A 26,810-nucleotide genomic window follows, 5' to 3' on the forward strand; every position below is an offset into this window, starting at 1 on the left:
ATAAAGGGTTAGGGTTAATCTACTAATTGCCAATTGGTTTTTAGTTAGAAGCCCAAAATAAACCCAAATTTAACAGTTTCCTTGCCAATCAGCTTCCAATTTCATAACCCAAATCGCTGCATTGTCTTCGTTTTCGCCATCACCATCTCTCGAGCGAGAAACAAAAAAACCGAGAAAGAGAGAGAGACTCGGAGAAGAGAAAGACCCAAAAAAAAAAAAAAACTTTTGTCTAAAATTTTAACCAATCATAAACCGCCACGTAGCGTCTCTTACCATCTCTAAAAACTCTCTTTTGAGAGATGATTCTACACATTTATTTTGTTTTTGATTTAATTTTCACCACTTTTCTTCGAGAGACTATGCTAAAGAGACTCCATTCCATTGGAGATGCCCTAAGTTCTGTAACTATTCAAACCCCATAAAGAGATGGTGGTTTCTTTCTGAAAACCAAATGAGGTAAACAACGATGATAATAATAATGACTGCATCTGCATGGATGATAGTATAATGTATGTGTTGTCACTGGCGCGTGAGCTCCCAATGGCTACGCGTGGATTTGAGTGTAAGATGGCCCGGTGTCAAAGAGAGGCTTGAAATTGAAAGCGAAGAGAACGTGCAAATGCAATCATCCTACTCAGATAGTATAGTCATATCTCTTATTACGTTTCTTTTTTAGTTTTGATTTGAAGATAGAAAAATAATTTAGATTATTAATGGCATGCATTTCATAATTCATACTACTACTGTATCATACGTGCTGAGGGTGAGTGGTTATATAACAACTTTATTAACTTACATATCGACGTCATTATAATGATTAATCTCTCTCTCTTTCTAACATTCATTCATCATTTCCAAATTTATAATACTAAAGTATACTACACCACTGCATCATACTGACTATTGAACGCATATGCATTTTTGTAGCACAAAAGAAAAAAAAAAGATAATTAAGCTTTAAGAGTATAAATTAAAAATGCATGCCTCGGAATATAGTATGAAACACGACAGACAGGTCAGATCAAATAATACGTCTGCAGAAAACTGTGTTTGCAAGTGTTAATAAATAGAAGTGTCAAAATCAGAAACACAAATTCTGTTGAATGCTGAAAAAAACAACAACAAGCTATACTAATTTTTATTAAGTATAATAAAATTTATATAAGAGAGAGGGATCGGAGTGATCGATTTTAAAACTCCAAAGTTTGACCACTCACTTGGGAGTTGGAGCCCAGAAGACACAGTCACTCCACACTTCAACTACTTTTAATTTCCCCAACATAACACGAGTGAGGAGGCAACTTTGATTTTTTTGCAGGCAGGAAATTAGAGAGGCAGGAAGAAGCTTAGGTATGGACTATGGAGTGGAGTAGTACAGGAGTGATGATATGGTAAGGTACCTGAGAAAGAAAGCTCTTTTAGCTTTTGCTAAAGTCCAAGACGAGAAACCAAACATCCTTTTGTACACAAACACAAAGACAACAAAAGCAGTGTTTCTTTCTTTTTCCTTGCCAACCCAAAGATAAAAGAGAGAGAGAGAGAGAGAGGTGGTCTGGCTTCTCAGAGTGTGTGTGTCTGTGTGTGTTTCCATGGATGTGTGCGAAGCAACTAGGATGGTGCTCTCTAGAATCCAGAGCTTAGACCCTGCTAATGCTTCCAAGATCATGGGTCTTCTCCTTCTTCAGGATCACGGAGAGAAGGAGATGATAAGGTTAGCTTTCGGGCCTCAGAATCTCCTTCATTCTGTCATAGCCAAGGCCAAGAAAGAGTTCGGTCTCATGGGCTCCTCCACTCTCAATGAGCATGAGCGGCTTTCTTTCTTTGATCGGAGAAGCGGCGGTTGCGTTTCCCACGATCTAGGGTTCGGATGGGGACAGTGCTCCAAGTCTATTCCGCCGAGACTTTCCCATCAGCTCACCGGCGGCCCTCGTTTTCCATTTTCCCCCAAAGGTGTGAACTTGCAGCAGAGTGAATCACAAAGGTTGGAGTTTTTTTTTTTTGCCTTTTTTTTAAAAAAAATTATTCACTCTTTTTTTTTTTTAATCATCTTGATGAGATACCTGAATGAAACTGTGTAGCCAAGCCACTGATTTGATGATGGGAGATGACTTGAATAAGTTGGGAAGTTGGAGGCCAGAGCGGATCGACCTTTGGGCCATGGCCTGCTCGGCATCCAGACAGATCTATCTGACTTTCCCGGTTGACAGTGTCTTCAGGGAAGAGGATGTTTCCAACTACTTCAGGTAAGGCTTAACAAGAACCCTGGAACCCAATTCTTAATTCTTATTTGTCTATTTAAAAAAAAAAAACAATGTTACGTTGGTGCAGTACCTTCGGGCCAGTTCAGGACGTGAGGATTCCGTACCAGCAGAAGAGGATGTTTGGGTTCGTTACCTTTATGTATCCAGAGACGGTGAAGAGCATTCTCGCCAAAGGGAACCCTCACTTTGTGTGTGATTCCAGGGTTCTTGTTAAGCCTTACAAGGAGAAAGGAAAAGTCCCTGACAAATACAGGTACACACACACTTTTGCTCTTCCCATGACTATATAGCTTGCTTCTTCTGATGCTCTGTTATTTTCTTTCTGCAGGACTAAGCCATCGCCGGATGGATCCCCGACTGGCCTTGATTCTATGGATATTATGGGTCTCCAGCTTGGTAAACAACTCTTTGTCTTTCATATTCCCCTTCACTAAGAGTTTGGTTGGTATTGATTGGATTGTGTGTAGGGGGGACTGGGAGGGTTTTTCATGACAACGCTCAAGATCTGTTGTGGAAGAGTAGGTTGGAAGAACGAGCTCTTGAGCTTCAGAGCAGAAGGCTGATGAATCTGCAGCTTCTAGACGTCAAGAAGCAAATTCAACTCAGTTACGACCAAACACTGCTTGTTTCTCCACGATTAGGTTCGGTTTTGCTCTGATTGGGCAATTTACGCTAGTCTGAAAATGTGTACTAACTTGTTCTCTCTCTCTCTCTCTCCTGCAGACAACTCTCTGCTGGCAGTTTCAAGCAACCAGAGAGTGTCTACCAAAGAGAATGATGAGGATAGAATCAAACTTCCAGAGAGGTATATATGTTCTAGGAGTTGCCAGTTTGATAGTCTGTTTTGTGAGCTTTGAAGAAGATATGAGTATTTTTGTTTCCCGTACGTACGTTGTACAGCTTGGAGGATGATAGATTGCCAGACAGCCCATTTGCATCACCCACACACCATTTTCTGGAGTTTGACAAATCTGGAGCAGCTGCAGACACTAACGGTTCAGGCTCATCGTCGCCATCTTTTGATCACGATGAGTCTACTACATTGACAGACTCTCGCAAATCCTATAACTGCCAAATGCCGAGCTTATCAATGACGGGGATGTTACCAGGCAGCAGCGGACCAGCCTGTCGCGTTGGGATCTAAATCTATTTAAAATAACTAACCAGAGAGAGGTAGATTGTAGTCTGATGAGAGAGAGATAGGGGTAAATTGGTCATACTGATGAATGTGGAAAAGATTGTACATGTTAACAATGTCTCCTTTGCCATGTCATTGCAGGAAGAAAAGATTAACCCAAAAGTGATGAGCAATTTACTGAGACGTGGATGTAAGATAGAAGAGAGAAGAAGATGGGGAAGGTTGTTGTACCATTTAGAAAGACTTAGTAAATGAGTCCGTGAATGTGTTATGGAATGGATGGACCACAGCACAGGCGACCTTTAATTTTATAATCATATAGATATATAACTAGGACAAGAAGAGTGTGTAAGTGTAACCAACCAATCTTTAGTAATTTATTCAAGAGAAGAAGAAAGGTAGGTTTGTCTTTGACATACGATCAATATATATTTTTTTTAGTTTTGTTTTGGACAAACATTCATATACATCCACTGTTGGTTGAAACTGCCAATTTCTATCACAAGGTAGGTTTACTTGTCAACATGGTCTCACAGAAGCTATAGAGTGTAATAAAGTCAAGCCCATCATGTATTGTATGTGCTTGCCCATACAACAAAATCAATACGTGTAATTTCTTTTGACTTTTAGTAAGTGATTACACAACATATATACAATAGTGCGTACCGAAGGACAAAAGTAGGTTAACCACGGCTTTGGTCGGAATCTTTCGTAGTTCATGTCTGTCGTTTTGTAATGGACCACAGTAAGTAATTCCGTTTTATCGAAAAATCGATTTGGGAAATATTGGGCCTGAAAGTTAAAGAGTATAGCTAAGCCCAAACCAATAGAACCCAACACAAATGGAAGGGAAATTAATAGTGAGCGAGTTGGGAGTGTGTTTTTCGTCTACACCGACGATGAATGTGTCAGAGTCAGTTTCAGTCGTAGTAGCAATTGGGGAGATATATATATATATATATATCTCATCGGAATCATCATCAGCCTGTACAAACAATCTTCTTATAAAGGGTGGCTATAAATATAATGGGGGGGGGGGGGGGGAAGCAGTTCCTCCTGGTCCTGGGTCATGATGAGGAGTAAGAAGAGAAGACTGGTGCCTTTGGAAAGATTCTGTGGCCAGGCGCAAGTATTGCCAATGGATCATATCTAGATTTTCTCCTGACAAAATTATCCCACTTGGCACCGAAATGGGATCTCCACTCCTCTCTTGTTGTGTAATGTGGCAGATACTGCTTCAACCCTATACCTGCTGCTTCACTGAATTCTAGTATTCTTTGGTTCCGCTTCAAGATTTGTTCAACTCCATCGTCCTTGCCTGGAACTGCCGATGTTAGGATCGCCACTAGGTAGAATATATCTTCCTCCGGTGTTACTGCTGATGTTCGATTGTCCCACCTGCACAAAAACACGACCCAACATTGCTTTATCTTTATCTTTTTCTTTTGTTAACAACTTAACTAACTAACTAACTAACTAGCTAACAAACTAGTATATACTGATCCAACAATTAGTCTTTGAGATTGAATATATTCTTATCTTTCTTACTTTGCTTTGTTCACCGGGTACACTATAACTGGCCCGTTGCTTGTATCGGTTAGGATGTTTCCGAATACTCCTTTTGCAAATTCTTTCACTGTGCTTCTTGGTACCAGGAGGTTCAGCCATGGATGTGGAACCTCCCATTGCCCTTTCGATCGAAGTTTTACCTCTGACACATGTACCCTGTCCAAGAATGCTTCATATGTTACCTCCGATGTAAACAGTGTCGACGAGATGTAGCTTAGTTCACTTAATGTTTCTTTGACTCCCTGGATTTTTGAATGTTTCAAAAGACAAATAAATATTCAGTTTCATTGTCATCATATCCAAGATTTCTACAATTGCTTGTATGTATTCTCACCTGGCTGATGACATCTTTGTTGTCGAGCTTGAAGTAGTACTTGGCTACCTCCAAACAATACAGAGTCCTTCCATCAGATTTGAATTGGCTGGCTTGTAAAGGGTCCTCTGGGGTGAAAGATAACCTCCAGTTGTTCAGGAGTCCCGTCCGGTTTATTATCACAAACCCTTCAACGTAGTCCAATTTGTTATCTGCAGAAATAAGACGCTCTTGGTCCTTGATAAAGGCAGAGAAATCCTGGTACAACACCCTTACCCATTTTACCTGTTCATTCATTAGTACAGCAGTTATCACACCCCCACCTCTTTTTGTTTTTGTATTTAAAACGACTAAGTTTGCTTGTGTTTACCATGGTTGGTGCTGCTTCCAGTGCTATTCTTGCCCGTGTTATGATGCCAAACTGACCTAACCCACCAAGAACACCATGAAATAAGTCGCTGTTCTGCCTCTCTGAACAGTTTAGGATCTCGCCTTTTCCTGCATTCAATAGGCCGCATGACATTAGTGAGTATACATACATACATATATTCATTTACGGCAATATCTCTCCCCTCTATTCTGCCTCTGATGCTTTTTTTTTTGTTTCGAAACAAAAATCACGATATGCTTGCTGCTACTTTTAATCTTTTAAAGAAAGAGCTAACCTGTGACAACCTCCAGTTGATGAACATTGCTGATTTGTGGTCCATGTCGGAATGCCTGGCCGCTGATTCCAGCATTGGAAAGAGTGCCACCTACAGTTAAATGTAGGTAATCCGTCCACGACTTTGGTGCAAGGCCGTACTTGAGGGTCTCATGCAAAATGTTTATCCACAGCTCACCACCGGACACATCAACATATGGAGCCGGAACATCATCCACACTGTGGACCTGCAGCTTCTGGGGATGGAGAGATTCCATGCGTATAACAATCCCATTTCTTGTTTGTGCTTGGCCTTGGAGTGAGTGTCCACGACCTCTCGCTGCCACTGTAAGCTGTGAATGAGGGCCCATCATCCAGATGTGCCGTATCGCTGAGGCGATGTCGCTTACCGATTTGGGATGTAAGACCGCCAGAGGAATCAACTGGTATCGATTTCCAAAATCTTTGGAGGCCTGATGGACATGTTCAAAATCCAAGTTGCCTACTAGGGGAAGGGCCTTCAAAGAAGAAATGTTGCTAGAGAAGCAGCAAGCTAACTTAAAGGCTATGCAGCTGAGAAGCAAGATGGTGAAGCTTCTTACTATAAGCATGGTTCTTTTCCTAAGGAGGCATGCATGTAGATTGCTCATATGGATGGCCTCTTGATTTATGAGAGACAAGAGTATTGGAACCAAAGACGGAAAAAAAAAAAGGGGGGGGGGGGGGGGGGGGGGGGGGAGTTTGATCTTATTTAAAACGCTTGAATGGCCGAGGCAACCAATATTTTTTTTGTTTGTTGTTTGTGAGAATCGGGATGGGGACTGCCTGTCTACGAAGGGTTATAAATAGCCTTTGAAATTTCACTTTTTGAGCTGAGAGGCCTTTCTCTTTCTTTGTTGGTTGGCATAGAGAAGCCATAAAAGAAGGAGCCTAGTTGAAGGAAAAAGTCACAAGAAAGAAAGAAAGATCTCACGAATCTTTTTTTTTTTTTTTTTTGATAACAGTTACACCCACAATCTTGGCTTTTTCGAAGAAAAGGCAGACAAGATCATACCATAACACACTTTTACTTTGGAAACTTACCATTTGAAGGATTCCCTTATTTATCCTCTTATCTCATAGTAATATTTATCCCTTTCCCAGTCGTCGTAGGTATAGGTATTTTGCTTTTTAGGCTGAGAGAGAGAGAGAGAGAGAGAGAGAGAGAGAGAGATGTATAGATATATCTGTGAGTGATTGTATGCCACACTTCTTTTTTTGCAGGCTTTTGACTCGGATGAAACGCAAAAGGATTGGTGCCTGATTCATCTGACTGTGAGAAAAAGAGTGGTGATCACTCTACTGAGGACGTGTAAGGGAAAAAATCCTTGTGCTCTCTGTGGGAAATTAGGAGGCAATTTCAGTATTGTTGGGACCCAACAACACAATCCTCTGTAACCCCAAAAGCTAAATGACAGCTCAAAGGAAAGCAAAGCAACCAATGAGTAAGTCTTCCTGTTACTGATTTAAAGGCCCTCCCATTGCTGCAGCTAGCTATCTGACAAAACTAAATGAATCATCCCTTCTTTTCTTAAATTCTTTTGATCAGACATTATTATTATGATCATTAGCTTTTAAAATTATGTCTTAGTTTTTTACTTTTGCTAAACATCCGGCAGGTGGATAACAGAGAGGGACTCACTGCTTCTTCAGACAGAATCATCTGGGGTGGTCCATGACCATTTTTGTTCGAGGGGGCTTAATTTGTCCCTTTGTTTTTATTCTTGGTTTTTATTAAAGGCTACTACTATCTCTTTGGCAATCAGAGAGTTACTATCAGTTTCCTCAAGATTAGGATCATGGATTAATGGCGCTACGGTGTCAGCAATAGTAACCAGAAAGGTATATAATGTTATGGAGGATTAAAAAAAATAAAGAGAAGAAAAGAGACTGAGACTCGGTGACAAGAGGTGGCCCAGTGAAGATTGTGCACCCATATTAGAAATCTCGGGTGTAGCAGTAGTAGGGTCAGAAAGAGATGATGATGAGTTCCAGAGTTTGACCAGTCCAGTTTTGAACAGTGAAGAAAGAAGTTGGGTTCTTCTCAACTCATTGGTGCGGTGGTGGGCATTGCAGAAAGCAGAATGAGGTGTGAACTGAAAACAGAGTTGGTGGTAATGGTTGGTCTCTAGAAGCAGAGGAGAAGCGACCAGAGAGCACTAGCGGGAGAGTCGTGGGGCATAGCTTGTCCCAAGCCATCTTGGTCCCAAGATATATAAAATATGCCTTGGAACCATTTGTCAGCCAAAGGGTCGAAGGGACGGCTGTGGTGGTGTTGGAAGTGGACTGGTCCACGACTGTGACCCCTGTGCTGACTTGTCAGCTTAAACTCTAATTGGTGCGTCCTTCCCACCTTCACGTGGCTTTGTTCCCATTAACGTATAAAGTGTGTCTACCTCGCCTCGATTCCTATCGTTTAGAAGATATTATTATATGATTCTGTTTCTCACAAAGAAAAGAGACTAGTAGTTGGATCCGTGTCTTGCTACTATACTGCCTTTGCATTATATTTTGTGAAAAAAATATATATATATATCACGAGTTTTTGTGTCATTGTGTTCTCTCTCGCTCTCTCTACTCACAAATATCAATTGCGAAAAGCCTTGTTAGGTCTGAATGGGCTACTAATCAAATTTTGGGATAGAGTATGATTGGGAACAAACGGTCCATTTGAAGCCCACAACACTTGCAAAGTCTAGTCCGATCCGAACCTCAACATGTAAGGGACTACTTGCTACTAAGGTCATCTTTATAGGAAGAACGTAAGGGGTGTTCTTAATCCAAAAAAATAGAAAAATAATAAATAGTGGCTAAGAACACTTTTTTTAATTTTTGATGTAGAACTGATCTTGGTTCAGTTCTAAGCTGACGTGGCAAGCTGTGAATGGATACAATTTTTTGCAAATAATTTTTCACAAATTAAAAGAGGATCTGATTGAGAATATATGGAATAAATTTGGACATTAAACTATATATTAATTAAATAAAATGTTTGTGTGCTTTAATTAAGTAATATGTTTTTTTATATTTAATGTTTTTGTTGTTTCATAAAAATTTGGTATTGTATTTTGAATTTTAGTAAAAATTTTATAAATTTGCAATTTAAATGTTATTTTATAAGTTTTTATAATTGTAATATATTTAAGAATATTATATTATTAAATCTTATGATCTTAAACACATGTTCTCCCAATAATTAACTTTTTAACAAAAGATTTTAACTACTGATCTTACATTATTTTCATAATATTTTTAGTCTAAGAACATCCAAAACTGCTCCCCCTATAAAGATGCCCTAACACATACGAGTAACGTACACACACATGAGTGAGTAGCAGCAATTTTGAATCAAAACTAGGATTTAACTCGTAGTACACCACAAGACAAATATTTTATATAAATGTTTTTTAAAAAAGTAGATAGTGTGAGTTTCTATGATTTTTTGTATTGATGTTGCACTTTTGTATATATTTTGGTGTTTTTTAATAACTCATAATATTTATTATTGAATTTATGTGGGTTGAATTTGAGAAAACTATAATTATTTGAATATTTAAGGCAATAGGATATTTAACATGTAATGGTGGTGTATGATTTTGATTTTTTTTGCAGAAAAATCTTACAATAAAAATAACAATTAAATATTTTAATTTGAACTATATTTCTTCGATTCAAATTCCGAGTCTATTTGCCAAGATTGATATGACCTTTCTTTATAGTATGTTCGGTACTTTGTCAATCATCTTGTATGTTATTACAGATCAATTAATCGTAGAACAGTTTTCATTAATCAAGTCCTCCGTTGTTAGCACTGAGACTAAAGAGCTCAAACAGAAGAGTAGAAGAGCGGCAAGAGCTTCTTTGGAAAAACATTTTCTCTTACACTAGTAAAACATGTTCATATAGCTACGTGTGATTGTTACGGAAAAAGTTGTAGCAAACTATAACTACAGAAAGTTACAAATTAGTGACAAAGTATTAGCTAATTTAATTTGTAGCTAATATGTCACTAAACGTAGGTATATAATGACGGATAGTAACAAAAGAAAAGTGTAGCAATATTGCTTCAAAGTTTGTGACACAAAGTATCGTAGCTCTGGTGCACACAACATAAGTCGTCACAAATTGTAGTTAATAATTACTAAAATAATGTAAAATTATGAAAATATAATTCAAACATTTTGATACAAACTCGTTGTAACTCGTTGTAACTAAAGAAAGGTTTAGACTCGTTGTAACATACAATATGAATAAATATAATATTACAAATATACAAATAATTATAAAAATTAGTTAGGTATAAGTGTAACATATATATATATATATACTAGAAAAGAGCCCGCACGATGTGCGGGTTTGAAATTTTATAAATTAAATTAAATTTAATGAAAATATATTAAAATTTGTTGTACGTTATTTATAAATTTTATTTTTGTTACAATACACTGAGTTATATCCATTTACAAATTTTTGTTTTATGTTATTATTAAAAGTGTATTTTTTATATCTAAATATACTATATGTTACAAATATATTTTTTATCACCACCTAGAAAATGTCTATATGAACACATTAATCCAACTATTTTACTTTCACTTCTGCATATTTTTTTAATTACTAAAATTGTTGGCTCAAAAAACATTTCGAATAAAAAATATATTACATAATATACTAATCAATGATGTATCATCAAAATAATGTATGACCACCATGGAGAAAACCTCGACTCTGCCCTTATCCATTATAGAAAGAATCTTGCGTTCAACATCCTCCACCATGGAGAAAACTATGGCTCCGCCTTCCTCACTTGGAGAAATAACCTTGCGTCTAACCTCCTCCACTTTCCTCCCTTGGAGAGATAACCTTGTGTCTAACCTTCTACACCATAGAGAGAACCTCGGCTCTGCCCTCCTCCAGTGTGGAGAGAACATATCCACGTGTTTTTGCTATCTCAAAATGGCTTGTTCCAACAACCAATGAAAGTAAACACCTTTTTCTAACGTCACAAAATCTTTTGATAATAACTAATGCTATATTTCCCAATGTATTCGTGTAAATGTCTTTGATACACCATGATGTAGTCTCTGTCTCTGTAATGTCCCAACCGTCACCATGCTTAGTGAGCCCTTGTCCACTCTCAGTCCATAGGCCCACCTTCCTAAGTGGGCCCTACATCTATTCCCGGCCCGTGGATCCACCCATATTCGATGGTCGGTTTGTTGCTGGAAGGCTTTAAAAACTTGCTTACCGATATTACAAATCAACAAATGATCTTTTTATGTGTTTTATCCTTACTCGTACAGTTCTGACAATCACTTCCAGGAAGGTCACTCATCATGAAGTTCTCTGAGGACCCTTGACCGAAAAAAGAATTGCATTTCGGTGACATATGTGGCCAAATCAATTCTTTTAAACATTTTCGCAATCCAAGGTGTCACAGTCTTTGAGCTCATGTAGATCTATCAACAACGATTTATGTCAACATATATCGCATATATTAATCTTTTTTTTTGTCAACATATTAATCTTACCTATTCCCAACTGAAAAAGAAGAAAGTATGAGAAAATTTTGGTTTTAAAAAAAGCAAAATTTACCTTTCCATTTAAAATTTTTTTCCAATTAAACAAATTGAAAGCTGTGTTTTTGAATAAATTATTTAAATATGAGATGATCTATGCTTATATAAGTGAGTATTTACAAAATTTAGAATTAATAATTAATTGTATATTTTTCTTAATCCTTTTTCCTATTTTTTTTTTGTAGAATTAATAACTTAAAATTAAAAATAAGTAAATAATATTATAATTTCGAATTTTATGAAATATATATATATATATATATATGTAATCTCCTTATAATTATTTGTAAAAACTTTATATTTTTTTTTTATAAATTCTGTAATTTTCGATAATTATCTATTTACATTATTAATAATTTTTTAAACAAAATATTTTAATTATGTTGTAATCAAATTCCTCCTATTAAATTTAATTTTTACACATGTCAAAATATTATACTGATCACTTGACACATGTAAAAATCCTATTAATGACTAACTTTCAAAACCCAACTTTATATAATAAGATATATTTTAATACATATTAAATACTAGTTACTTATATATTTAAATCTCTAAATTATCAATTCAATTATCATATATATTCAAAACTAAAATTCTCAATTCCTAAAACTTAAATTCCAAACCCTGTATAATAAAGTCTAAACCTTTAATTTTATACTCATACATAAAAATTAACAAAAAATTATAAAACTAAATAAAAAAAAAACAAAATAAACGAGAAAGCCTCTTATTGGCTAATCCGTAGAGACGCGGATTGGAAGTTGGCTTATCCTCCACCGTTGATGAATTAAATCTAACGGCTAAAATCTTCTCCTTTTTTATTTTCTTTTGGTTAAAACTTCTTCTCCTCAGTCTCCCCTTTATCGTCTCTTTCATCATCTTCTTCTTCTTCTTCGAAATTATTCGAAACCCTAAACCCAGAACCAAAAACCAAGCGACCAAAAACCTCATATCACGATGGGCGTCGACCAACCCACACAGCAGCAAGAGACGGATTAGCCGTGACCATCGTTGGCGGGAGCAGAACTAGTTTCATTGAAACATCAACGGGGAACTCTTTGAGCTACGCGCGAGACTTTTCACCTTCTTATTTCCATAGATCTGATGGTTTATCTACACTTAATTCTACCTTCTTCCTTGACGAATCTAAGGATTGAACTTTTATCTTCTATTCTGATTTCGGTTTTGGTGTAATATACATATAGGTTGTCTTCGATCTCAAACCACTTGATTCGAGTCTCTCTAGCTCTTGATCTCTCTCAAGGTATTGTAGGTTTCTTCTGAACTGTTTTATTGGATCGAATTTTAGGCTAGCTCGAAATCCAGGGTTGAAATCGCCGTTGCTCGCTGTGTTATTATCCCTTTTGCACGTTGCTGTGTTTGTTGATGCTTTGATTGATGTTGAGTTGTGATATTACTTCGTTTTGAAATAGAGTTCTGATAGCGTTAAACAATGGAAAGGTTTTTGAATGAAGGCCCAACTCTGCTACAGTAGCATAAGTGGGAACCTTCTCAATTGCAACTCAAGATTACAGAATTTGGTGAGGCTTTTCAAGTTTATAACTGAAGATTACAGAATTTTGTAAATTAGTTGATAGAATTTGGAGATGGTTCTTACAAGTTTATAGCTTTAAGTTTCTTGCATATTGAATGTCATTGTAGCTCAATCATGAATCATATTTTAAGTAGCTACTTGCATCAGTGAGCTGGCAACTATGGAAGAAGTATCCCTGATGATGGGTTGCCTTATGATTATCTCAGAATGTTAATCCCAGCTTAACTCAACTCTGTTTCAGAAAAGGTTTTGGTGTGGATGTTCTGAGACTTGGGTTCTCTTCTTTATGCAGGAACTGAGAATGGGGATGGTAATCATGCTACCAACGAGCAAATGGCGGTGTCCAGTACCACACTGCCTCTTGTTATAGTTCCTGCTCCAACATATAACAAAGAGAATGGAGTCATGTGGGGATCTTCTCCTGATCTCCGGGAAGTGCCCATGAAACCATACCATCACCAGTCAACCTGCTCAGATTCTCCTTGTGTATCTGAATCAGGCTCAAACCTTCAGCAAGCGAGAAGTAATACAGAACCTGAAGCAACAGCTGAAGAGACATGACGACGTGATCGTTGAGATGCAAGAACTTGTTATCAAGTAGTGTGTTCATCTATTTTTTTTGTATTATATTTTTTTAGGAGTATCACTACAGTTTTTAGAAATATTCTTATTTTTAATTATGTTTTTAATTTTATTTGTAATACAGTTTTTTAAAAATGATGGTTTCATGATAATAATTATAGTATTTTTATTTTAATATCATTTCATTCCAAAAGTAAAACATTATTCATAATTTATAAATAATTCATAAAATTAAAAATATTTATATAAATACAATTCAACAATAGTCATAAATTTGTTAGAGAGAGCTAGTAACATGTTGTATCAATTTGTTACATTTTTGTTCGTTATTTTTTATAGCTAATTGTTACGAATTTTTCCAACTCAATGTGTGACAAATTGCGACAGATTTTTGTCTCAACCAGTCGCTATGTGCTACTAATTATCTTGTATCAAATTAGTAGCAAATTACCACAATTAGTGACGGATGGAAAATTTGCTATGACCAAATAATTACTAAATTATTTTGTGGCAAATTAGTAACAAATATTTTTTTGCTAAAAAAATAGGTTATACCTACAAATAAAATCGTAACTATACACAACTATTCTTCTAGTGTTATCTCTATTTGTTGACAAAAGCCACAGATTAAATGGCCACTAAGTTAGATTTCTTTTCCATGAGTGAATCTTGATCGAGTATGTCTGAAATATTAGTACCTCTTGTTAATGATAGAATTAATAAGCTTGATTTTGTTTGTATAAAAAATGAAATATAAGGCCATTGTCACCTTGTAGAGATGGACACCAAAGGGGAAAGTAGTTTTTTTTTACTACATAATTGATCGAGATAGTTGGTGTTTCGTTGTACATGAGGTAACACGGTTTCCATACAAAACAAATAAAAAATCATTATATTGGTTAAACATGATTAAAAGTTCTCCAAATTTCAATAACTTACCTGTGCAGAAGGAGGTACCCATAACTGGAGTTGGATAATGTAAACCAAGGGTCGCGTTATATTTGTGTTGTCTTGTAGAAAATACTTTGATGTTCTTTCATGTCGTACAGAGCTGTTCTCCAAAATTGAAGTTATTTGAGAGTTGTCTCTTAAGCCTGAAAAATCCAGAAAATAAGTAAGTGACTATATGTGGTCAAATAACAATTTTTGTCCCTTTTTTATATATTAGTAAGCTGTAAATAAGAGATTAATTAGTAAGCTGCAAATGAAATCTCTTATTTACAGCTAAGGGGTCAATACTTACTCCTTTCACTTCCTGAATGATCTGCTGAAGAGAAGTTGATGGTTTGGAGGTGTATGTTTTTGTTCTTCTCTCCTTGTACCTTTTAATCATAATTCCGTTAGCTGCCTGAAAATATCAAAATACCTATTCAGTAAATGTACCCCACAAGGTACACGGCAATCTCTGTCTCTCGTTACTATACAATTTTTTTTTCTATCATATAGTAATGAAAAGAACTGTAGGTTATAAATATTAAAGTCTATTAAACTCACTTTAATCTCTTAATTCGAAATCAAGCTTGTTTGGCTTGCTGTTCAACTCTAGCATTTGTATCTCCCAATATTAACGATTGGGCCAAGCACATCTAGGGAAAAAAATTAATTAGTTTATAGCATAGCAGAAAAAAAAATTAATATATATTATACTATTGTGGATATCAGTACGATTTGGAGCATATTGGGAAAAACGTCTTTTTCATACTTGAACAATTACAATATGTTGAATTCATACATCAGATTATTGATTGTGCTTAAACATACATTAGTTTTAAAATATTTGAATTTCATACATGAACTTTTAATTTTTTGTCTAAATATACATACCGTTAGTATTTCCGTTTAGTCACTATGACGTGGAATCCACATGTACAGAAGTATTGAAACAACGTCGTTTTGGGTTATGTTGGAAAATAAAAAATTGAAGCAAATCGACTAAGACTACCATCGAACCCAAGACCTTTTACATACAGAAGAAAGTTAAATACCACTAAGCTACAGAAGCTTTTGTTGTCACTTCAACAAATATATATATATATATATATATATATATATATATAAATAACAATGGCGGTTCATCTTCTTCCTCATAATAACCATGGGAACTATACCCAGAAATCAAACTGTTCCAAGACACAAAATCTCTACCCAACAATCCCATTCTGGCATACATATCCACAAGTGCATTACCTACATACAAATCCGATTCAAAACCCATCTCCAGCATTTGTTCATAAACCAATTCTCCAATCTTCGCACAGGCTTTAATAACCGAAGGAAACCTGTACTCATCAGGAGAAACTCGCTGGAAAACAGAGAAGGAAAAGGCAGGTTCACGAAAATGTGGGGTTAAAGAGAAGAAGTTGAACCACTATTGTTATTATATATATAGATATTCGTTGTAATTGTAACAATAGCTTATGTAGCTCAATGATATATAACTTTCTTTTGTATGTTGAAGGTCTTAGGTTCGATGGTAGCCTTAGTCGATTTGCTTCAATTTTTAATCTTCCAACATAACCCAAAACGACGTAGTTTCAATATTTCTGTACACGTGGATTCCATGTCATAGTGAATTAACGGAAAAACTAACAAAGTTACTCATTAAACACATTTATGTATATTTAGGCACAAAATTGAAAGTTTATGTATATTTAGACAAAAAATCAAAAGTTCATGTGTGAAATTCAAATATTTTAAAACTAATGTATGTTTAAGCACAGTCAATAGTGCAATGTATGAATTCAACATATCGTAATTGTCGAGATATGAAAAAGATATTTTTCCGAGCATATTGGATCTTCTGTTCACAGTTTCACGTTATTTATAGAGTTCCTTGGTGACGATAGAATTCGGTGTGGGTATCAAATCAAATATTTAGTATGTAGGTAAGGAATATCCCATTGAAGTGTCGTGTAGGTGTACTAATTAGTTTCTATTGGTGTATTTTAGCGACTTTATGAATATATATTACAGAAAATATAAATACTATTATGATTTAATGGCGTTATGTTAGCACTAAATCGTTATATTCTTTCTTCTCATCTTTAAAAAAAACTACCAAAACCGGATTTATGTTATATGGTTTTGTGGAGTCCACTGAATATCTTGCAAATCAGGAATTCATATCTTTCCTTATTTCTCTAGAACGCACATTAATTCTCATTTTCTGATTTTTTTGTATGTTTAGACTTTAGACACATATATAGAAACTAAATATGCAGTTAATAAGGAATTTATGTAGAAATAAGTAGTTTCTATAATTTTTTTGATTTTGTCGATTAACTATACTGTATATAACTTATTGGTTTTTGTGCAAATATGTAGAGATTAGATTTGTAAATAAAGTTTTAAATAAGTTAAACTTCAAGGGTAGAACCCAAAATGTACTTAAAAAACATATATATATAGATTAAAAAAAAACAGAAGATTTTAGCATTCAGTGTATGGGTTGTCTTGTAGTCGCAAGTATATATGATGCACGGATGATGGATAAATCACCATTAACTCTCACACATATCAATTGATAATACACTAAAAAAAAAACCCAAAAAAAAAAACATAAAAAGAAGCACAAAAATTAAGACCCATCATCACTCTCTCATGTTTTCGTTGGACTGACATGGTAGGAGGTGGGGGTTCTGTTTCAGACATTTGTGGTCAGAGATATAAGCCTAGTTTGTATCAGAAGAGCAGCCTCCTACGCAGCGAGTTGGACCTGTTAAGAAAAGCCAAATGGCGTATGGTTTCACCGATGAGATCTTTGAATACGAGCCGCTCGATGTCAAGAACCGCTTCTGACATGTCCACCTGACGATCTCGCCACCGGTCCTCTGATAGATCTCTTCCAAGGACACCGCACACGTATCCCACGAGGTCCTCTTCCTCTGCCTCTGTTGACGACTTTGTCTTTCTTATCTTCTGATATTCGCACCAGATGACTTGCATCTTATCAGCCTCTGCCACCATCATCCACGGTGGCAACCTGCTTCTCTGCCCAACAATCTCTTGCACTGCGTCGAAGATGAGCCGTCTTTCCTGAGCTGCGGCTCTGGAGGCGCATTTTCCTTTGAGGTATTGCTGCTTTTCCAGCAGGGAGAAGATGTCGGACTCCTGTGGAAGGCAATGGGAAGCTCGGAGGATATCGGAGATGTATACATATTCAGAGTCTGACGATGACGATGACGATGAGAATGAGATGGAGCCACCCCAAGATTCGTCTTCCGATTCTGTCATAAGATAAGGTAAGAGCTAGCGCCACAAATTAATTAATAAAGATAGAGAGAGAGTTAGTTAGTTAGTACCAGCAGTGAAATCAAGGCTGCGTTTCATGACAGGGGATGGGGAAGAGTCCTCGTGGTATAGTGAGGCGTCAAGAACCGAGACGGGGCTCGGCTGTGAGTCGTCTGCAGCCGCCATCTCGGCTATGCTGTGGAGCAGCTTGTCGCATCTCTCCAATAGAGTTTTGCCTTGTCTGTTATAATCATCATCAACCTTCCACATCTGCACGAACGATGCATCCATCAGTTAGAAGATGCAGCTGGCATGTAAAAGCTAAAACTAGGAGGATAGGATGGTTCGTTCTGCTGTACACCTCTTGGGAGCATACAATACTCCTGGGAGAAGACATGGAGCGTCCCGTTTGGAGAGGTTGGGGTCTCGAGACTCTCCGCTGGTCCTTGAGCGTTGGTCTCGTCGTCCTACTCTTGAGGCTTGCTTTGCTGGCCTGATCCCGCCTGGGGCTCGGTGTGCCGGGTCTAGATCTGATGGCAGAGTGGGACCTAGCTGATTCATCATTCACGTGGTTGTGGATTCGGGTGTGATGATGTTTGTAAGAACTAGAAGAGTGCAAGAGTCCTTTGAGCCTAAGAGCTTGGAGAAGTTGCTTCAAGGTTTCGAGATCGTTTGGGGGAGTTTGGAATCCGCTGATTCTGGAGACTCTGTCCGGAGGGAAGAAATCACCGGAATCGGAGAAAGGCTTACGGCGTACAGCTGAGGGCGGAGGCGGAGGAGGTCTGGCCGGATCTTCGAGAGCCTTGACATCATGGAAGTCGAAAAATGTGTAGTCTCTGGAGAGCCTGGACTCGGAAGCAGATCTCTGGAGAGGTAGTTGGGGCAATGGCTCCAATCCCATGAGGCGTGCGATGACGCTTGGGGAGGAGTCGGGTGGGATCGGTCTGGGTTTGAGGGAACCCTTGGCATCGAGGACGGCTCTGCTATCGAGGGAGAGGCGAGGAGCTTCTTTAGAGAACCTCCAGGGAGAGGAATAAGAAGAAGGATCAGATCGTCCATCGGGCGGAGGGAGCGGCGGGGATCTGGTGAGAAGATGAGGAGAATCAGGGGACGGAGAGAGGAGCAGGTCAGGGGTAGAATAGACACTCTTCTTGCTCTTCTGATATCTCGATTTAAGACGGAGAGGGGAACTCCTCTCGGAGGCGGCGGAGTAAGATTCAGATTCAGGGCTCTGGGAGAAAGATAGATTACATTTACATACATAATATAATTAAGCTTTTTGGTTTGTTTGTTAGTATTTAATTATTATTATTATTATTATTGTTACGAGAAAGAAATAAGAAGATTACTGACCGGCGGAGAGGAAGAGGAGGAGGAGGAGGAGAGACGCTTGGGAGAGATGAGATGAGGTCGATCAAAGATGTTGAAGAAGCCGGCCATGCAACCGCCGATTTGCTTCTCGAGAACTTGCTCGTTCACGCCAATGCTCTTGTTGTTGTTGTCCATCTTCTTCGCATTCTTCTTCTTCTTCTTTTTGTTCCGGCGATTCTTTGTTACCAAAACAACAACAAAAAAAAAAACAAAAAGGGAAAAAGAAAACAACACTCTCTCTCTCTCTCTCTCTCTCTCTCTTTCTCCCTCACTCTCTCCCGCTTTTCGGCTCCTCCTCTTTAAAGCACGACCCAAACTAAGAAACAAAGCTTTTAGTATTATTTTAATGAACTAAACCCATCTCACTCTCTCTCTTCTCTCATCATCAACGTCATTGCCTTTTTAATTAGTTTACTGACAATTTCTTTCTCTGCTTTCAATTTCCATATTTTATTTTATTTGATGGCCGGAAAAGAAAAGGGTTTTAGTAAATTGCACACACAGATAGATCATCACTCAGCCAGTTCTTCTAGTCAAACAACATCATCATTTATTAGATTTCGTTTTTTTTTTCTTCTTCTTCTTATTTCTTTCGAGGCATGAGAGAGAGAGATCGTAACCAAAAGAAAGAAAAAAAAAAAAGCCAGGTGGGAAAATAAGTAAAGGTACGGAACGGAAGATGAGAGAATAAGTGGACCCCATACAGTTGACCGACATCGACGTGGCACGTTCATTATATGACATGACACAACAAGTATGACCGTTACACTCTCTCTTTCTCATCCCCAGGGCAATGCTCTTCTTCTTTTCTCTTTTTTTTACTTAAAAGTTACGGTTTCTGGCCAACCAATTGAGAGCGCTAACCCTGCCCCCTTCCCCTGAGTTTCCGTCCTGAATCGCAAGACAGACACTGTTATTGCATTGTTTTAGTTACCTTTAGTCCATTCCATTTCATCAAACAAGTTACTCGAGATTTACAACTTCAAAAGAGAGGGAGAGAGAGAGACAACGGCTATCTTACTTATCCTAGTCATTTTAATTATATAAAACCAACCAAAAATCATATACTAGTACTATTATTGTATTGTTTGGCTTTATGTGATTGTTGTGAGCATGTGACTGAGTCTCTCTCTCTCTCTCTTTATAATGCATATATGTTTCATCACGAGCTAAGTGCTTGAATCTCTACAATCAAATATTTTTATGGACTGTGCAGACTGCTCTCTCTCTGACTACCAGATTTCCTGCACAATGTAACGTGCTTCCTCCGTCTGCTCAATCATATTTTCTATTCGACCAAGGCAACCCCATTTCTATCATTCACACATTATGTGTTTCATTTTTGTGGACTTACTACACTGAACTCTCTAATGATGTCATCAGCTCTGATTTTGACCAATTAGACTAGTTGACAGATATTCAAAGGTTGTCAGAGTAGCACTATTTGTTTATTCATCTCAAAGTTGAGGAATATTTAGGAATGCATAAACTCTCTTAAATCGAATAAACAAACCGTAAATGATACTTTACTAATACTGATTCTCTATCATTTATAAAAAGAACCCTCACAATTTTTTTTGTTTTGTTTGTTACACTGTGGAACCCAAGAGAAACAAAAAGACCAAAAGGAGGTTCTACTTTTACAGACACCTACAGGTAAAATTATCTGTAAAGATTGGAAATACATAAGTGGAGAACAGTAATAAGTGGTGAACAGTAGTAAAAAGAGAAGAGAGGAGGAGGCATGTGCTCTGTGTTCCAGTTATCTCTTATCTAAAAATAGGTGCGACAGCATTTCTGAACCTCGAGACTGATGTGTGTATGTGTAAATCTGAATCATGGAGGAGGGTGGATGTGGACAAAAGTTACAAAAATATAAAAAAGGGAGACACACTTAACGGTCTTCAAGATATACCCACTTCCTCATTAGTCCCCAAAAAATATCATTATGCACATTCCATCGTCTTTCAACAAAATTTAGGAAAAAGAAAACGAGAAGCTGAACCTCCCATTGCTCGCATGTCAGACTCAGATCTTTTACATACATATATTGTTACGTACGTGCAACTAAGCCATTCTATGCCAATCCAATGCTCATTAATCTGTACGCTTTTTTTTTTTTTTTTTTAAGATATCTTAGCAGGAAACTATATGTAACATTACTCTCTTGTAATCAAAGTATTAAGCATCTGCAGCCATCTCCTCCATTTGGTCCTTCAAACCAACGGTCCCATCCTAAGTTCAAAGGTCCAATGGTTCTGCCAGCCCGACAGCATTAGTCAGAGTTATTCCGAGTCAAAAAGAAGAAGACTATAGAGTTGCAAGGTTTAGAAGTACTCACAGTGGCAACAGAGGGTCGGGTTCTTTCTCGATGGCACAGAGAAGCCTGTGAATCAAGGCAATATCAGTTTGATCAGCAATCAACTGCAAAAGTTTCAGTCAAATCAAGATAATAATAAACCTAAAACTCCTAGAAGAAGAGAGTTTCCCTTACTTACTCTTCACACACGGTTGATACAATATCTGTCTTCTCGACCTCTACCAACTCTTTCTGGATACAATATACACAGTACATGAAATAAAAATGAAAAGAAAGGAGTAAGGCAACTTAAATAACGGTAAGTAGAAGCAAGCATAGGTGTAAAAGCGTCCAAGCACATCGTCTAAACTTTATCAGGCCTGGATTGAAGTATATAGTAGAACACATAACCATTATGAGATAAGTAATACTTATTATACATCCCTCAGGATTAAAAAAAATAGTGGATCCAAAGAGAAATCCACAAAGTTTCCATAGATTTGATTTGGAGCATAAATAGAGTAAAGAAATCAGAATTGTACCCAAAAAAAAAAAAAAACGAAGGTCTATGAAAAGCTCAGATTGGAACAGATCTGCTGCGCATCTATTAATTCACTCTCCATCAAAGAACTAATTTGCATTCAGCGGAAAACGAGACTAACTTAAAAACAATTTTTACCTAGTTTCCAAGAAGACACATAACATACACACAAGTGTCAAATACTCAATTATGGTCTCAATCAAGCAAAGGAGGAGGAAAGAGATGTAGTAAAGTAATACCTCTAAGAAGACAAGTTCCTGTTGAACGCGAGCAAGGTCAGCAAGGATCCTGTGCTTGCCGCCGCCGCCGCCGAGAGAAACAGCCTCCTGCTCGTAAGCCGGCGTTTCCTCCATCGACCGATATCTATCTAAGCAGTGGAATCACCGATTCGCATCGCAGATCTGACACACAAGCCGAGAAAAGTATTCACTCCGTACAAGTTTGAATTGTCGTCGTCGTCGTCGTCGAAAGAAAGAAAGAAAGAATAGACTCTCTCTCTCTCTCCCTCTCTCCCTCTCTCCCTCTCTCAATTGACTCCTCTGATTCTGCTGCTGATGATTTCACTTTTCTCTTTTGCATTTTTTCTTTCTTTTCTCCAAAAGTCACGTGCTTTTTTTTGGGTTACATTGGTGGTATTAAAAAAACCCAAAAGGCCCAACCATTCTTAAAACATATGGGCCCATGGGCCGCAGCAAATGAGTGTGTGGTTAACGACACAAACAACGTTACCTGTTGTAATAACGTTTTTAAAACTTTTTAGTAAACAAAAGTGTGTCGGTGTATACATATGTGGTTGGAGTCATCACATTACTGACCGACTCAGTTAAGATTTAATAATAACAGTAAGACCATCTCCAACAATAGCCTTCATTTTAAAGGGAGCATACCTTTAAGCGTTTGTCGTCTGAGGGTTACTTACCCCAGTAATACACCTTCAAATTTATTTCTAATTTTTTTATATTTACATTATAATCCACAATATTAGCAATAATTAGTTATAATGATTAAAACTTTCATATATATAAAAAAACACACAATAAAAAGTTATATCAAACAATATTAAAAAATACAAAATCTTATATGAAAAAATAAAATAATATGTAATTTTTAAAAAATATAAAAGAAAAATTCATGTAAAAATATAAAATTACTCAATTTAACTATTTTCATAATACTCTTATATATGATTAATTATTGCATTATTGTTGTAAAAAAAGACTTTGTAAATGGTATATCTTTCATATAACAATAATTTCAATTTTAATTTAGTATATTTGAATTTATATAGATATATTTATAACAATTAAATTTGATAGAATTATTTGTAATATAAAATATATTACATGAACTAAAATATAATTTGTAACAAATTTTAAGGGTCTCAATAGTGCAATTTAAACCCTTAAAATTTAAACGTTTGAGGATTTGTTGGAATTCAAAAACTCTTCAAAAATTTGAGGGGTCTGTTGGGGGGGGGGGGTCTAGTCATTTTGTTTTGTTTCGTTGGCGGAGAAAATTGGTGGTAGTAGACTAGTAGTACTACTACTAGTAGGATAAGCTTCCTCTTCTTCTTCTTCTTCTTCTTCACCTAACTCACTCAACGGATCTGTCATCCATGGCTTCTTCTATGCTCAACGGGGCCATTACCTTCCCCAAAGGTTCAGCTTTCCCCGGTTCCAGATCCATTCCTCGCCCGACCTTACTCTCCGTCTCGCGCACCACCACCACCACACCCAGACTCTCCGTGGCAACCAGATGCAGCAGCGTCTCCTCCTCATCATCGCGGCCTTCGGCGCAACCTAGGTTCATCCAGCACAAAAAAGAGGCTTACTGGTTCTATAGGTTCTTATCCATCGTTTACGACCATATCATCAATCCAGGGCATTGGACCGAGGATATGAGGGACGACGCTCTCGAGCCCGCCGATCTCAGCCATCCCGACATGCGAGTGGTCGATGTCGGCGGCGGCACTGGTTTCACAACTCTGGGCATCGTCAAGACTGTCAAAGCTAAGAATGTCACCATCCTGGACCAGTCCCCGCATCAGCTGGCAAAGGCAAAGCAGAAGGAGCCCTTGAAAGAATGCAAGATCATTGAGGGAGATGCTGAGGATCTCCCTTTCCCCACCGATTATGCCGATAGATACGTTTCTGCTGGAAGGTATGCACTATCCCAATCATTGCTCCATTAATTTTAGTAGCTCCTTTCTCTTATCCATTCTCCTCTTTGTGTTGTTGTTATTATCAATCAATCAATCAATCAATCATCACAGCATTGAGTACTGGCCGGACCCTCAGCGAGGCATTAGGGAAGCCTACCGGGTTCTCAAGATCGGTGGTAAAGCCTGTCTCATTGGCCCTGTCTACCCTACCTTCTGGCTCTCTCGCTTCTTTTCTGATGTCTGGATGCTCTTCCCCAAGGAGGAAGAGTACATCGACTGGTTCACCAAAGCTGGTTTCAAGGACGTTCAGCTTAAGAGGATTGGCCCCAAGTGGTACCGTGGTGTTCGCAGGCACGGCCTTATCATGGGTTGTTCTGTCACCGGTATCAAACCTGCCTCTGGTGACTCTCCTCTCCAGGTTTTGTCCCCCGGCCCCTACCTCTCTCTCTCTCTTTTTTTATCACCTTTTTGGCTTCTTCTCTCTTTCATTGTGCTAAAAAAATTTGCTTGCAGCTTGGTCCAAAGGAAGAGGACGTTGAAAAGCCTGTCAGCAACCCCTTCTCATTCTTGGGACGCTTCCTCTTGGGAACCCTTGCGGCTGCCTGGTTTGTGCTAATCCCGATCTACATGTGGATTAAGGATCAGATCGTTCCCAAAGACCAACCCATATGATCCCCATTTGTTGTAGTACATGAACAATGTATCATTGTACACCGATTCGCATCGCAGATCTGACACCACAAGCCGAGAAAGTATTCAGTCCGTACAAGTTTGAACTTTCGTCGTCGTCGTCGGAAAAAAGAAAGAAAGACTCTCTCTCTCTTTCTATTGACTCCTCTGATTCCTACTGCCGATGAGTGATGATTTCACTTTTCCCTTCCCATTTTTCTTTTCTCCAAAAGTAGGCATGGGCATTCGGACCAGATTTAGGTTTGGAATTTCGGATGTTTGGATGTACACATATAAAATCCGGGTATTTTATAGAATCGGGTTAGGTTTGGGTCGGATGTTTTCGGATTTGGATATTTTTGGATTTACCCGAAATCCGAACTTGGCGTTGGATATCCGATACATTTCGAGTATTTTTATCCGAAATTGATAGAAATACTTGAAATTCACTGAAACTAATCGAAATTAAGTAAAAAACCTGAAATCAAAAGTCTTATCTGAATTGAAATATTGAACTGAGTGTTGACGTTTTAAAGAGATAGAAGAGTAAAACCAAATGTAAGTTTAAAAGTCTTAGATGAGTAAGTAGAGAAGTAAAAGAACAATCATATCATATCTTCTTCATCCAAACAAATGATGCCGACCTACTTCTGCTCCAAAACATCGAACCTCTCTTCTTCTTTCAAAACACGTCGGGACCAAAACCACTTAGAGAGTTAGAGTTTCAAACTCTGAAAAGAAAATGACAAACAAAAAAAGTCTTAGAGATTGTACTTTAATAATCAACATCAAACTCAACTTCTGCAAGAATCTGTGCATTTGTAAGCACATTTTCTTCAAAATGAATATCTTGTTTTAACCATTGTTCAGTACACATCAAAACCTCCACTGTAGTGTGTAAGACAACTTCTATATGGTTCTATTATCCTTCCACTAGTGCTAAAAGCACTTTCAGAAGCAACAAAAGACACCTGCTGTAATGCCCCGACTGCCACCTCTTAGTAGGCGCCATGTCCAATCCCAGTCCATGGGCCCATTTTGCTTAATGGGCCTCACGTCTTCTCACTAGACCCGTGAGCACATCTATATCCGACGGTCGGTTTGCTACGTCCGGGAGGCTTTCAATACTTGTTACCGTTCCTACAAATCACCACATGATCTTTCCCTGTGTTTTGACCTCACTCGCACAGTTCCGACAGTCACTTCCCGGAAGGTCACCCATCCTGAGACTACTCCAGCTCAAGCACGCTTAACTCTAGAGTTCTCTTAGGACCTTTGACCAAAAAGATAAGTACACTTTGGTGACATAGGTGGCCAAATCAATTCTTTTAAACCTCTCCGCAAGTCTCTGAAACTGGGGTGTCACAATTCACCCCCACTAACAGATCGCAACGTCCTCGTTGCGCACCAAGACCGTCTCCCCCTGACGGTGTGAGCCCACTCGACTCCACACTCGTCTAGGTTCGGCTCTGATACCACTTGTAACGCCCCGACCGCCATCTCTCAGTGGGCCTCATGTCCAATCCAGTCCATGGGCCCACCTTCCTTAATGGGCCTCACGGGCCTAGTCAGAGGACGTGAGTCTCATTAAGGAAGATGGGCCCATGGACTGGATTGGACATGGGGCCCACTGTGAGGTGGCGGTCAAGGCGTTACACCTGCATAGCAAATAAATCTCTAGCCATCTTAGATAAAATGGGATACCTTGCACTGTTGACTTTCCACCAAGAGAGAATATCATACTCAATGCCCACAATCAATTTAAGATTCTCAACTTCTTCTCTCAAATAATTTTTCAATTCAGTAGTATCTCTAACTCCAATCTTTCTAAACAATGTATCATACTTCTGCTCCATT

General features: G+C 37.9%; 5 protein-coding genes and 2 long non-coding RNA genes across 11 annotated transcripts; 3 read left to right on the forward strand and 4 right to left on the reverse strand.

The window, feature by feature from the left end:
- Positions 1-1,033: 1,033 nt before the first annotated feature.
- Positions 1,034-2,468, reverse strand: LOC147940673 (uncharacterized). Its single transcript, XR_015561581.1, has 3 exons — positions 2,332-2,468; positions 2,061-2,262; positions 1,034-1,957 (listed from the first exon to the last, which is right to left on the reverse strand). It is a non-coding gene; the product is annotated as an uncharacterized LOC147940673 (long non-coding RNA).
- Positions 1,283-3,856, forward strand: LOC104699531 (zinc finger CCCH domain-containing protein 46-like). 4 transcript variants are annotated; one of them, XM_087457771.1, is made up of 8 exons: positions 1,283-1,981; positions 2,079-2,243; positions 2,329-2,514; positions 2,590-2,657; positions 2,729-2,902; positions 2,985-3,066; positions 3,162-3,434; positions 3,541-3,856. In XM_087457771.1, the coding sequence occupies exons 1-7, from the start codon at positions 1,590-1,592 to the stop codon at positions 3,403-3,405; spliced, it is 1,311 nt and encodes a 436-aa protein (XP_087313897.1). In that variant the 5' UTR covers positions 1,283-1,589; the 3' UTR covers positions 3,406-3,434; positions 3,541-3,856. The 4 variants fall into 4 exon arrangements, with proteins under 4 accessions (XP_087313897.1, XP_087313898.1, XP_087313899.1 ...); XM_087457772.1 differs by having other exon boundaries at positions 1,511-1,981; positions 2,729-2,866; XM_087457773.1 differs by lacking the exon at positions 3,162-3,434 and having other exon boundaries at positions 1,590-1,981.
- Positions 3,857-4,147: 291 nt separating this feature from the next.
- LOC147940674 (cytokinin dehydrogenase 6-like) lies at positions 4,148-6,574 on the reverse strand. 2 transcript variants are annotated; one of them, XM_087457769.1, is made up of 5 exons: positions 5,947-6,574; positions 5,652-5,779; positions 5,303-5,566; positions 4,948-5,210; positions 4,148-4,797 (listed from the first exon to the last, which is right to left on the reverse strand). In XM_087457769.1, the coding sequence occupies exons 1-5, from the start codon at positions 6,572-6,574 to the stop codon at positions 4,467-4,469; spliced, it is 1,614 nt and encodes a 537-aa protein (XP_087313895.1). In that variant the 3' UTR covers positions 4,148-4,466. The 2 variants fall into 2 exon arrangements, with proteins under 2 accessions (XP_087313895.1, XP_087313896.1); XM_087457770.1 differs by lacking the exon at positions 4,148-4,797 and having other exon boundaries at positions 4,837-5,210.
- Positions 6,575-6,849: 275 nt separating this feature from the next.
- Positions 6,850-8,516, forward strand: LOC104699532 (uncharacterized). Its single transcript, XR_753377.3, has 2 exons — positions 6,850-7,408; positions 7,583-8,516. It is a non-coding gene; the product is annotated as an uncharacterized LOC104699532 (long non-coding RNA).
- An 8,652-nt stretch (positions 8,517-17,168) lies between these two features.
- Positions 17,169-19,845, reverse strand: LOC104699533 (uncharacterized). The gene is made up of 4 exons (XM_010414847.3): positions 19,266-19,845; positions 18,274-19,143; positions 17,984-18,182; positions 17,169-17,908 (listed from the first exon to the last, which is right to left on the reverse strand). The coding sequence occupies exons 1-4, from the start codon at positions 19,416-19,418 to the stop codon at positions 17,364-17,366; spliced, it is 1,767 nt and encodes a 588-aa protein (XP_010413149.2). The 5' UTR covers positions 19,419-19,845; the 3' UTR covers positions 17,169-17,363.
- Positions 19,846-21,182: 1,337 nt separating this feature from the next.
- On the reverse strand, positions 21,183-22,727 carry LOC104699534 (guanine nucleotide-binding protein subunit gamma 1-like). The gene is made up of 4 exons (XM_010414848.3): positions 22,363-22,727; positions 21,782-21,834; positions 21,625-21,669; positions 21,183-21,541 (listed from the first exon to the last, which is right to left on the reverse strand). Exons 1-4 carry the CDS (start codon positions 22,474-22,476, stop codon positions 21,457-21,459), a joined length of 297 nt encoding a protein of 98 aa, XP_010413150.1. The 5' UTR covers positions 22,477-22,727; the 3' UTR covers positions 21,183-21,456.
- Positions 22,728-23,509: 782 nt separating this feature from the next.
- On the forward strand, positions 23,510-25,328 carry LOC104699535 (2-methyl-6-phytyl-1,4-hydroquinone methyltransferase, chloroplastic). The gene is made up of 3 exons (XM_010414849.3): positions 23,510-24,283; positions 24,396-24,702; positions 24,798-25,328. Exons 1-3 carry the CDS (start codon positions 23,739-23,741, stop codon positions 24,954-24,956), a joined length of 1,011 nt encoding a protein of 336 aa, XP_010413151.1. The 5' UTR covers positions 23,510-23,738; the 3' UTR covers positions 24,957-25,328.
- Positions 25,329-26,810: the final 1,482 nt, after the last annotated feature.

The sequence above is a fragment of the Camelina sativa genome, chromosome 7 (genome assembly GCF_030686135.1).
Source record: "Camelina sativa cultivar CO46 ecotype springtype chromosome 7, ASM3068613v1".
In the NCBI taxonomy this organism is placed as follows: Eukaryota; Viridiplantae; Streptophyta; class Magnoliopsida; order Brassicales; family Brassicaceae; genus Camelina; species Camelina sativa.

Coding starts and splice junctions, on each gene's coding strand:
- LOC104699531 (XM_087457771.1), top strand. CDS start 1,590: ATGGATGTGTGCGAAGCAACTAGGATGGTGCTCTCTAGAATCCAGAGC. Junction 1,982..2,078: donor CAGCAGAGTGAATCACAAAG/GTTGGAGTTTTT, acceptor GAAACTGTGTAG/CCAAGCCACTGATTTGATGA. Junction 2,658..2,728: donor TATTATGGGTCTCCAGCTTG/GTAAACAACTCT, acceptor GATTGTGTGTAG/GGGGGACTGGGAGGGTTTTT.
- LOC147940674 (XM_087457769.1), bottom strand. CDS start 6,574: ATGAGCAATCTACATGCATGCCTCCTTAGGAAAAGAACCATGCTTATA. Junction 5,780..5,946: donor TCAACTGGAGGTTGTCACAG/GTTAGCTCTTTC, acceptor TATTGAATGCAG/GAAAAGGCGAGATCCTAAAC. Junction 5,211..5,302: donor ACAAAGATGTCATCAGCCAG/GTGAGAATACAT, acceptor TCAAAAATCCAG/GGAGTCAAAGAAACATTAAG.
- LOC104699533 (XM_010414847.3), bottom strand. CDS start 19,418: ATGGACAACAACAACAAGAGCATTGGCGTGAACGAGCAAGTTCTCGAG. Junction 18,183..18,273: donor GTATTGTATGCTCCCAAGAG/GTGTACAGCAGA, acceptor TCGTTCGTGCAG/ATGTGGAAGGTTGATGATGA. Junction 17,909..17,983: donor CAGCCTTGATTTCACTGCTG/GTACTAACTAAC, acceptor ATCTTATGACAG/AATCGGAAGACGAATCTTGG.
- LOC104699534 (XM_010414848.3), bottom strand. CDS start 22,476: ATGGAGGAAACGCCGGCTTACGAGCAGGAGGCTGTTTCTCTCGGCGGC. Junction 21,835..22,362: donor AGGAACTTGTCTTCTTAGAG/GTATTACTTTAC, acceptor TATTGTATCCAG/AAAGAGTTGGTAGAGGTCGA. Junction 21,542..21,624: donor CCCGACCCTCTGTTGCCACT/GTGAGTACTTCT, acceptor TCGGGCTGGCAG/AACCATTGGACCTTTGAACT.
- LOC104699535 (XM_010414849.3), top strand. CDS start 23,739: ATGGCTTCTTCTATGCTCAACGGGGCCATTACCTTCCCCAAAGGTTCA. Junction 24,284..24,395: donor AGATACGTTTCTGCTGGAAG/GTATGCACTATC, acceptor CAATCATCACAG/CATTGAGTACTGGCCGGACC. Junction 24,703..24,797: donor CTGGTGACTCTCCTCTCCAG/GTTTTGTCCCCC, acceptor ATTTGCTTGCAG/CTTGGTCCAAAGGAAGAGGA.